Source organism: Zea mays, chromosome 4 (genome assembly GCF_902167145.1).
Source record: "Zea mays cultivar B73 chromosome 4, Zm-B73-REFERENCE-NAM-5.0, whole genome shotgun sequence".
Lineage (NCBI taxonomy): Eukaryota > Viridiplantae > Streptophyta > Magnoliopsida > Poales > Poaceae > Zea > Zea mays.
In genome coordinates this window covers 155,023,130-155,034,843 of record NC_050099.1, presented here as the reverse complement: position 1 = coordinate 155,034,843, position 11,714 = coordinate 155,023,130, and the positions used below count along the sequence as shown (strand labels likewise).

The 11,714-nt window shown below is 58.1% G+C and overlaps 1 protein-coding gene across 1 annotated transcript; it reads right to left on the bottom strand.

Annotated features, from left to right (window-relative positions):
* Positions 1-9,813: 9,813 nt before the first annotated feature.
* On the bottom strand, positions 9,814-11,258 carry LOC100283678 (receptor-like protein kinase). The gene has a single exon (NM_001156579.2). The coding sequence runs from the start codon at positions 11,191-11,193 to the stop codon at positions 9,871-9,873; it is 1,323 nt and encodes a 440-aa protein (NP_001150051.2). The 5' UTR covers positions 11,194-11,258; the 3' UTR covers positions 9,814-9,870.
* Positions 11,259-11,714: the final 456 nt, after the last annotated feature.

Below are 11,714 nucleotides of genomic sequence, written 5' to 3'. Positions count from 1 at the left end.
CTCCGATCCAACCGGAGCTCTGGACCATGTTTTTCGACGGGTCGCTGATGAAGACGGGAGCCGGCGCGGGCCTGCTCTTCATCTCGCCCCTCGGGAAACACCTACGCTACGTGCTACGCCTCCATTTCCCGGCGTCCAACAATGTGGCTGAGTACGAGGCTCTGGTCAACGGGTTGCGGATCGCCCTCGAGCTAGGGGTCAGACGCCTCGACGCCCGTGATGACTCGCAGCTCGTCATCGACCAAGTCATGAAGAACTCCCACTGCCGCGACCCGAAGATGGAGGCCTACTGCGATGGGGATCGGCGCCTGGAAGACAAGTTCTACGGGCTCGAGCTTAACCACATCGCTCGACGCTACAACGAGACTGCGGACGAGCTGGCAAAAATAGCCTCGGGGCGAACGACGGTTCCCCCGGACGTCTTCTCCCAGGATCTGCATCAACCCTCCGTCAAGATCAACGACACGCCCGAGCCCGAGGTACCCTCGGCCCAGCCTGAGGTACCCTCGGCCCAGCCCGAGGCGTCCTCGGTTCAGACCGAGGTACCCTCGGCCCCCGAGGGCGAGGCACTGCACGTCGAGGAGGAGCGAAGCGGGGCCACGCCTGATCGAGATTGGCAGACCCCATACCTGCAATATCTCCGCCAAGGAGAGCTACCCCTCGACCAAGTCGAGGCTCGGCGGGTAGCGCGACGCGCCAAGTCGTTCGTCTTGCTGGGCGATGAGAAGGAGCTCTACCACCGCAGCCCCTCGGGCATCCTCCAGCGATGCATCTCCATCACCGAAGGTCAGGAACTCCTGCAAGAAATACACTCGGGGGCTTGCGGCCATCATGCAGCGCCTCGAGCCCTCGTCGGGAATGCTTTTCGGCAAGGCTTCTACTGGCCAACGGCGGTGGCTGACGCCACTAGAATTGTCCGCACCTGCGAAGGGTGCCAATTCTATGCGAAGCAGACCCACCTGCCCGCTCAAGCTCTGCAGACGATACCCATCACCTGGCCCTTTGCTGTGTGGGGTCTGGACCTCGTCGGTCCCTTGCAGAAGGCGCCCGGGGGCTACACGCACCTGCTGGTCGCCATCGACAAATTCTCCAAGTGGATCGAGATCCGACCCCTGAACAGCATCAGGTCCAAGCAGGCGGTGGCGTTCTTCACCAACATCATCCATCGCTTTGGAGTCCCAAACTCCATCATCACCGACAACGGCACCCAGTTCACCGGCAGAAAATTCTTGGATTTTTGCGAGGATCACCACATCCGGGTGGACTGGGCCGCCGTGGCTCATCCCATGTCGAATGAGCAAGTAGAGCATGCCAACGGCATGATTCTACAAGGGCTCAAGCCTCGGATTTACAACGACCTCAACAAGTTCGGCAAGCGATGGATGAAGGAACTCCCCTCGGTGGTCTGGAGCCTGAGGACGACGCCAAGCCGGGCCACGGGTTTCACGCCGTTCTTCCTGATCTACGGGGCCGAGGCCGTCTTGCCCACTGACCTGGAATACGGCTCCCCGAGGACGAGGGCCTACGACGATCAAAGCAACCAAGCTAGCCGAGAAGACTCGCTGGACCAGCTGGAAGAGGCTCGGGACAAGGCCTTACTACACTCGGCGCGGTATCAGCAGTCCCTGCGGCGCTACCACGCCCGAGGGGTCCGACCCCGGGACCTCCAGGTGGGCGACCTGGTGCTTCGGCTGCGGCAAGACGCCCGAGGGAGGCACAAGCTCACGCCCCCCTGGGAGGGGCCGTTCGTCATCGCCAAAGTTCTGAAGCCCGGAACGTACAAGCTAGCCAACAGTCCAGGCGAGGTCTACGGCAACGCTTGGAACATCAAACAGCTACGTCGCTTCTACCCTTAAGATGTTTTCAAGTTGTTCATATACCTCGCGCCCACGCAGAGTTTAGTCATCAAGGAAGGGTCGGCCTCGCCTCGGCAAAGCCCGACCCTCCCTCGGGGGCTAAAAGGGGTGGAACCCCCTCTGCGTCGAAATTTTCCTCGAAAAAAGATCTCTTCTGCCAGAATATCTTTCGTGCTTTTTGACTACTTCGAAAAGTGGGTCCTGGAAACGACGGAGTACACGTAAGCAGCCAAGGCTGACCGAGCCGAGGGACTCCTACGCCTCCGGGATACGGATACCTCACTCATCACCTTCTGCGATAAGTAACTCGCGTTCGGATAAAGTGATTCCGCGGACCGAACAAGTCTTTACGTTCGGAAGCCCTTCTGCCGAAGCGATCCTTCGAGCCTTCTCGACTGAGTCGGTGACAGGGCCCCATGGACGGGTGAAAGTACGCGTAAGCGGCAAGGCCGACCGAGCCGAGGGACTCCCACGCCTCCGGGATACGGATACCTCACTCATCACCTTCCGCGAGAAGCAACTCTCGCCCGCACAAACATCCCTGTTACCAACAAAAAGTCCAGATACTCGAAACAAGAGGAAAAGAGACGCAGCTTTACAACGCAGCGAGGGTGTGTTTTCTGGCCTCAGCGGCCGCAGAAGGCACACGCTACAAGACAATCTGATCCTGCAGGCTCGGGTCTTCACGCTGGAAGGGGGCTGTAGCACCCTCGGCATCGACGACGCCTTCAGCGAGGTCCGACCCAGCCTCGGACGGCGACGCGGTCCAGGGACTTCTCCGGGAATCCGGCCCGAGCAGGCGGCTCGGCCGGTTACCCCAGGGGCCTCGGCCAACCATCTTCCAAGGGCGCCAGCCCGGTCCGAGGCCTCGGCTGATCAACTCCGGCATCGGTCCCGCTGACGGACAACCCGGCTAGGCTCCGACCAACCAGGTTTTCATTTTTCAAGCCAACTCTGCCTCTGTTCGTGCTGATATCGCTACCCCTGGCCTCGGCTCGTCGAAGAGCAGCCAAGGGGTCTCTTTAACTAAGCTAGAGGAGCCTCAGACAACAAGGCCGATCGAGCCGAGGGACTCCTACGCCTCCGGGATACGGATACCTCACTCGTCACCTTGACACGGGGCGACTCATGCTTGGTGAAGCGGTTCAGATAATCAACAGGCGAGTCTTAGTGCTCGAAAATGAGGAAAAAACACGGCTCCGTGCCAAAATTACACACATGTTCAGGCCTCGACAGCCACAATGAACAAAAAACACCGGCATTCGAAGTGCCATTACAAACGGAACTCTGGTTCCGTCCCCGCGGGTATGAGCAACCTCGAGCCTGCGGGGCGACGAGCATCGGGAGACCTGCCAGCGACCTCTGCAGCAGCAGCCATGGTCCCGGGTAGACGCGGCCACCGGAGGGCTCTCGTTCGTGTTCCCGCTCAAGGGATGCGAACCAGCTATTAAAGCCAAAGAGCGGGCCGCTCCCAAGCGCACCGGCAGGTCCTCGCTGCCGTCCTCGCCGCGAATGCGAGGGAGGGGGCGGAATGTTGCATCCTAGCTGGGCAGCAACAGTTTGCCTTCCCCGGCATGGCTGGAGGACGTCTCCACCGCGGGGCTGGAGGGCGATTGCCACCACCAGAGGCTAGAAGAAGAGGTGGCCCGCCGACCAGCGCAGGAGGTAGAGCCCCGGCTCGCCTCGCTCCCCGCCCCAGCGAGGATGACGAACACCCTCGACGCTGAGGGCGGGATCGGGATCACAGCCCGGCTTGCCTCTCCCCATCCAGGAGCTGAAGGTCACCGTCTCGGGTGACCACCAGCGGAGGGGAGCAACCGGGCTGTGTGATGAAAATCATTGAAGCCGAACGATGGCTGAAAGGTACCAACTCCCACGGAGTTGCATTCCTCCAACGATGAGGCGAAAAGACGGCGGGTACCCCCCATCCGGGGGCTTGGAAGGTGGAAAGACGCGGCGCATAAGGGAGCGAGAAGACATGGTCGCCTTACGAAAGGGGTCGCCCTCCTTTTAAAGGCAACTCTCCCTACGTGCGCCCCCAAACGTCACGGGCTGAGTCTTCTCCAACACGCTCCAAGGCCCCTCCCTGCGGCGCGGGGGCTGGGTCCCGCGTGTCATGCAAACTGGCTCAGAGCAGAAGAAGCCAAACCGCCGCGCGTGGTGCACACAACCGCCCAGCGGTTACAAGCGACCCCCCACTTCTGCCCAGACCAACGAGCGGAAGGGGCGGGCAGTCATGCAGGCGGCATGCAACCGCGCCAGGTGGACACGCTTCTCCGACTCCCAACGCGCCAGCATGGAGGCCCAGGCCCACGCGTCACGCAACCGGCGTGCCAGATGCTGCATGCAAGCAACTGCACCGCCACTTGCGCCACCACCGCGCCTCTTCGGTTGCGGAACCAATACCGCGACTCGAGGCGGCCCAGCGCGCGACCCAGCAGCGCCAGCCTGGCGCGACGGTCAATACGGCCGAAAGTGGGCCGGCAGTAATGACGGTGGCAGGCGGGCGGGAGCAGCGGTCACGTCGTCGGCCAGACTCACGTCCCGTCCGGGGGCAGCAAGAGAACCCCCTCTCACGGCGTGAAGACAGGGCGCCCGTGATCCGTTCCTCGAACGGCTCGCGCACGCGCAACGGCCGCCCTGCCAACAACTCACCCCATCGCATTAACTCCAAGGCGGGACAGGCGGCACTTCTGGCAGGAGAAGCGGGCGACGCTTCGCCTTCGCCGTAATAACCGCGCCAAAAAAGGTACGCCACGTCGTTCGATTTCGTATCCTTTTCCTTTTTTCCTCTTTCTCTATCTCTTGCAACAGGGACCGGGAAAGGGGGATACCCCGAAAAGGATCCTTCCCTGTGAAGGAACCGGGCTCCGAGCCCCCCCTACTGATCAGAGGTTCGAAGGCTGGCCCTCCGAGGGGTTCAACAGTCGCCTCAGATCGCGTGGGCCCTACACCCACTACTGGTCAGAGGTTCGAAGGCCGGCCCCCCGAAGGGCTCCACGGCCGCCTCAGGCTGCTCGGGCTCCGCGCCCATTGCTGATCAGGGGTTCGAAGGCTGGCCCCCGAAGGGTTCACAGTCGCCTCAGACGCCGAGCGAGGGATGACCAGGGGTACGTTCGATACATAACCAAGGCTCGGGCTGCGCTCCCGAGGTACCCTAGGACATTTCCGAGACCAGCGGGAGCGATCTTGTAACGGAATCCCATCGGAGGGAGGCATCGAGCCCTCGGACCTCATCGCCAGGGGACCGGGTCCGGCAGATCACCCGCAGGTACTTTTGGGCGTGCCTATGGGCCCCTAGCCGACCCCCAACGAACGGGGCACGGACGTCCACTCGGATTACCCGCTTGCAGCTCACCGGAGACACCATGTTCGGTGCTCATCGAGGGTAACATGGCGCTCTCCCCCCTTCCTCCTTGCGGAAAGGCGACGTAGGGGCGTATCTAAAAAAGCCAAGTCTGTCCCTGATCGCCCTCTCGCCCTGTGCGGAGGCTCGGGGGCTGCTCTCGCAAACCCGGCTCCGGCCGAACCGTTGACAGCGTCAACATACCAGCCCGAGAACTTGGGCCCCGACCATGCACCCGGGCTACGGCTAGTTCGCATGAGGGAACAACCAGACCAACCGAAGCATTGCGCAAGGCATTAAGACCTCGGGGGAGTGAAACCACTCCTCCGAGGCCTCGGGGGCTACACCCGGCGGGTGCGCTCGCGCGCACCCACCGGAACAAAATGCAATCGAGAAAGGCTGGTCCCCTTGCAAAAAAGTGCGACGAAAGCCTCCAAGCGAGTGCTAACACTCCCTTCGAGGCTCGGGGGCTACTGTCGGGGACCATAATTAGGGGTACCCTCAAGACGCCTAATTCTCAGCTGGTAACCCCCATCAGCATAAAGCTGCAGAGGCCTGATGGGTGCGATTAAGTCAGGGATCAGTCCATACGAGCGACTCGATCACGCCTCGCCCGAGCCTAGCCTCGGGCAAGGGCAGCCGACCCCGAGGGGTTTCCGTCTCGCCCGAGGCCCCCCTTTTAACGGCGGACACATCTCCGGCTCGCCCGAGGCCTTGCCTTCGCTAAGAAGCAACCCTGACTAAATCGCCGCGCCGACCGACCGAGTCGCAGGAGCATTTAACGCAAAGGTAGCCTGACACCTTTATCCTGACGCGCGCCCCCCGGCAGAGCCGAAGTGACCGCCATCACTTCGCCGCTCCACTGACCGGTCTGACAGAAGGACAGCGCCGCCTGCGCCACTCCGACTGCAGTGCCACTTGACAGAGTGAGACTGACAGGCAGTCAGGCCTTGCCAAAGGCGCCATAGGAAACTCCGCTCCGCCCGACCCAGGGCTCGGACTCGGGCTAAGCCCCGGAAGACGGCGAACTCCGCTCCGCCCGACCCAGGGCTCGGACTCGGGCTAAGCCCCGGAAGACGGCGAACTCCGCTCCGCCCGACCCAGGGCTCGGACTCGGGCTAAGCCCCGGAAGACGGCGAACTCCGCTCCGCCCGACCCAGGGCTCGGACTCGGGCTCAGCCCCAGAAGACGACGAACTCCGCTCCGCCCGACCCAGGGCTCGGACTCGGGCTAAGCCCCGGAAGACGGCGAACTCCGCTCCGCCCAACCCAGGGCTCGGACTCGGGCTAGGCCCCAGAAGACGACGAACTCCGCTCCGCCCGACCCAGGGCTCGGACTCGGGCTCAGCCCCAGAAGACGACGAACTCCGCTCCGCCCGACCCAGGGCTCGGACTCGGGCTCAGCCCCAGAAGACGACGAACTCCGCTCCGCCCGACCCCAGGGCTCGGACTCCGCCCTGGCCTCTGCCGAACGACCTCCGCCTCGCCCGACCCAGGGGCTCGGGCTCGGCCTCGGCCACGGAAGACAGACTCAACCCCGGCTTCGGAGGAGCCCCCACGTCGCCCGACCTCGGGCGCGGGCCCGCCACGTCAACAGGAAGCGCCATCATCACCCTACCCCGAGCCGACTCGGACCGCAGAGAACAAGACTGGTGTCCCATCTGGCTAGCTCCGCCAGATAGGCAATGATGGCGCCCCACGTGCCCTGTGACGACGGCGGCTCTCAGCTCTCTTACGGAAGCAGGAGGACGTCAGCAAGGACTCGACCGCTCCGACAGCTGTCCCTCCGCCAGGCTCCGTTGCTCCTCCGACGGCCACGACATCACACCGACTGGGTGCCAAGATCTCTCCGGCTGCCACATCGGCATGTACTTAGGGCACTAGCTCTCCCCCGCTAGACACGTAGCACTCTGCTACACCCCCATTGTACACCTGGATCCTCTCCTTACTCCTATAAAAGGAAGGACCAGGGCCTTCTTAGAGAAGGTTGGCCGCGCGGGGACGAGGACGGGATAGGCGCTCTCTTGGGGCCGCTCGCTTCCCTCACCCGCGTGGACGCTTGTAACCCCCTACTGCAAGCGCACCCGACCTGGGCGCGGGACGAACACGAAGGCCGCGGGATTTCCACCTCTCTCACGCCCGTCTCCGGCCACCTCACTTCCCCCCTTCGCGCTCGCCCACGCGCTCGACCCATCTGGGCTGGGGCACGCGGCACACTCACTCGTCGGCTTAGGGACCCCCCGGTCTCGAGACGCCGACAGAGCTCCACTAGTCGGTGGGTCCCACGATTCAGAACGATTCGCTATTCTAGCGAAGGGAAGGTGTTTTTCGGACCTTCGGCTAAAGACCTTCGTTTGTATCGCAGTCTGAATTTGTTACAAAAAAACAAATTAATACTGCGAGGGGCTACTGTTGGGGGGCCTTCCTCTTCTGAAGGTCTTCAAAAACATGACTAACCATTTGCCTCTAGCATAATATTGATTATTACAGGGAGCTTCAATTCATGATGGAAGTCTTCTCCTCTATCGAAGGTCTTCAAGACGAAGGTTTAGCCCGAGAATGATAGCAATGAACGCCGAAGCTATAGCCGAAGGGTAACAACTTCGGCTTAAAGTAATGTCGAAGATCAAGCATGTTGCTGAGCTAAAGAGGAAAAGACTAGCTAGTCCCTAATGATTTATGTTACAATTATGAACAAACGTTAAGGTCATAAATATAGTTTTACCCGGGCTGCGTCCCGTGCCTATAAATAGATGAACAGTACCACCGTACTGTTCAGGCTGGATTGTAATTGCTCTCGCGTCAACACCTTCGAACGAGCTGAAGGTATCAATGTAATATAAATTCTATTAATGTTCATATGTATATTATGAAATATGTATGTGTGTGAATGTATGGACTACATATATCATCTACATGGATTCTTATCCTCATAATCATGAAGGCGTGTCTTTCATGACCTTCGTCTAAAGATCATTATATCCAAAAGAAGATAATGCTTCGGAGGACGAAAGTCATTAATCTTTAACAATTGTGTTGCCTTGTTCTTGATTCACAGTATTTGAGAACAAGTGAACAACATTGGTGTTCTCAAATGCTGTGAATCAAGAATAAGACAACACAATTGTTAACGATTAAGGACCATGGTGAAAATTCTGCTGCTAGAGGAGAAACATCATCAAAAGCAAAGTTATCATGATGAAAATCATCATACTATTCGTCATCATTGCTTGGACTTTCTTGACGAAGCTCTATCTGTTGTGGCCTTCGTCCCTCGTCGTCTTGTGTGATATGACGCATTTTTTCGACAGCTTCGTCAATTCTTCTAAAACTCAGCTAGCCGAAGCATTTTCTCTCTCTTTCTCTGCACTTGCTGGTGTATGGCCTCCAAGTCTCTGATCTCTTGGTCTAGCTCGTCCTCCTGCGGTGTTGGGCTAGTAGCCTTCCTTTTCTGGTTTCGGGCTTCTCTTAGAGGGAGCCCCTCTTGGTTGATGTCCAGCGGCTGAAGGGCAGCCCCTGGCGCTATTGCCTTCTTCGGCGGCATGATGAAGGTGGTTTTTCGAGCTGACCTTCGCCTGAAGATCATTATATCCAAAAGAAGATAATGCTTCGAAAGACGAAGGTCATTAATCTTTAACAATTATGTTGTCTTGTTCTTGATTCACAACATTTGAGAACAAGTGAACAACATGTGGTATATAAAATAACAGGACTCTCTATTTCAGACGCGAGATGTGCTATAGACGGCCAGGATGACGAGTTTGCATGGTTTCACTTGGGTCTCGGTTTGCACCAGATACGGAGCCTTTATTGATAGGGTCACTTTTTTGCATTAAACATGATTTTGATGTTGGCTTATGAAAAATCAGCAAGGTATGCCTATGGTAGAAACCAAACACATCACGACCATTTCAGAAGATAAATGTATATTGGTGTCATTGATCAAATTAATTAAGAGCTTGATAATCAATTTGATGGGATTCATATGGAGGTACCCTCGTGTATAGCAGCCTTAAGTCTTTCCGTCTCATTTGCTTCTTTTTATGCATGCAAGCCTAGATAAGCTGAATTTTATTCTAAGGAGTTCTCCAACAATGATTTTGTTAAAACTTGAACTACCAATTGATAATTATATGATAATGTGGGATGATAGTATTAAATGTCTAGACAATATTGTTGATCTCTCTATTAAGCCTGTTGAAACACATAGGCACAAAGTATATAATATGATTTACTTGCTTTTCAAATTGATATTACTTTTGTTGATGGCAATAAAAGAGTGTTGAAACCTTTTTTTTGCATTGGTTATAGTGGAAACAAAGTAAAGGAATAAGATATATGATAGAGCATTGGATGACTGTCTAGTCACATTCATCAAGCGAAGTATTTTGCTTTCGAGTAAATGAAGATAATGTAATTGAGACATTCATATCATTTGAAAAACATGGGGAAAAACAAGTTAAACAAGTAATATTGTAAGTGTACTATATTTTAAACTATGGTTTTACAGAATGCATGCTGTATTGCTCTACACCCGTACAAGAATGCAGTTGAACACATTCAATTGATAGGCAGCTTCTACTTTGCTGTTTTGGTACACCCGTACAAGAATGCATACTACGTAGTTTTATTTTTGTCAAAGATTTTAGTACTAGCTCAGAATGTACAATCAGGGCATCCGCAGCAGAATGTCCTGACGACGGATCGAAGTATCGCACTTGGGACACGTGGCGTGGTCCTTCTGCGGGGCCCCTTGGCAGAAGAAGAACTTGTGTGGACACCTCGGCAGGCAGTTGTCCGCCAAGCTCACCACTGCGCTGCCCTCCTGGATCTGCCTCAACTGCCTCGGCAGGGCTCCGCACAGATAGTTGCCTTGCAGCATCAGCCTGACGAACGGCACCCACTGTTCCGTGGATTCCTCGGCCGCGGCACGGACGGCGTACCGTTCGGGAATGCCGCCGGTGAACCGGTTCCTGTCGAGCGCGACCGCCGCGAGCCGCGGCATTGCGCCAAGGCAGGCTGGCAGCCGCCCAGCGAGCCTGTTGCCGCTCAGATCCAGCTCCACGAGCTGGCTCGAGGATCCACCGTCGGGAGCCTCCTGGACCGCGTCGAGCTGGTTGGAACCCAGGCGCAGCTGCTGCAGCGCCGGGTGCGCGAACGCGGCGCCCGGGACCGCGCCGGACACCGCGTTGCCAGTGAGGTCCAGCACCCGCAGTGCGGGGAGCGCAGCCAGCGCCGCGGCGCTGAGCGGCCCTGAGAAGGAGTTGTTCCGGGCCGCGACGGACCAGAGCGACGGCGGCAGCGTCCCTGGCACGCGGAGCGGCGACCCCGACAGCACGTTGCCGCTCACGTCGAGGTGGACCAGCGAGCGCATCGCGCCCAGGCTCGGCAGGGTCCCCGTGAGCGCGTTGTGCTGCAAGTCGAGCCGCGTCAGGGCGCCCAGGAGCGCCAGCTGCGGCGGTATCCCTCCGGAGAGGGCGTTGCGGGAGAGGTAGAGCTCCTGCAGCGCGGAGGAGGCGGTGAACAGAGACGCCGGTATGGCGCCGGAGAAGGCGTTGCCGGAGAGGTCGAGGATGCGGAGGGTCGGCGGCAGCGGGACCCCCGCCGGGAGCGCGCCGTGGAACCGGTTGTCGGCGAGGGACAAGGACGCGAGGAAGGGGAGCGAGGACAGAAGCGCCGCTGGGAGCGCGCCGGAGTAGCCCGCGGGGTCGAGCGCGACGGCGGTGACGCGGAGGTAGGAGGAGTTGGCGGCGGGAGGAGCGTAGCAGCTGACGCCGCACGGGAACGCCGCGCAGGGGTCGCGGGAGAAGTCCCACGACGAGAGGCAGGAGTGGGGCGGGACCGAGGACGCGGCCACGGCGGACCTCAGCGCCGCGAGCGCCGCCTTGTCGCCCGGGAATGTGGCCCCGGGAGCGGACAGCGCCGCGTGCCGGAGCGCGAGCAGGAGAAGGGACAGCAGCGCTAGCAGGACGCGACGACTAACCGAAGCCATTGTTGCATCGATCGAGGACTGCTTTGGCGCGGCCTTGATATCGGCGCTAAAGTCGTGGAGGGGCAGTTTTGCTTTGAGCGAGCGAGTGGAGTGTGAGCTGTCAGCTGTGCTGTGCCGCTGCCGGCCAGGGCGATGCGTTTTGCTGGCATCTGCACACCTGTGGCGTGTCACTGTTAGCCGGGAAACCCGGGAGCAAGGAGACAAACGAAACGAGGCCGTTTCTTTTGTGCCTTTGTTTAGACGACGACGGTGGTATTCCAGTATTCGGTGCGCATGGCGATGTCAGCTTTTTTGGGTGCAATTTCATGAGTGGGTCGTTTTCCATGATTAAGGAGGAGGCGGTGGAGTCTCGTTTACTTCATCCGTCTCGTACTATTTATTTTATTCGATTTTTTAATAATAAAATGATCAAATTATCGTTAGAGTAACGATAAAATAAATTTTAATAAAATAAATAATATGCACACATTAAATTTTGATCAGAAGAATAGTAAGATACGATACGATGTCTAAAAGTTAAA

Coding starts and splice junctions, on each gene's coding strand:
- LOC100283678 (NM_001156579.2), bottom strand. CDS start 11,193: ATGGCTTCGGTTAGTCGTCGCGTCCTGCTAGCGCTGCTGTCCCTTCTC.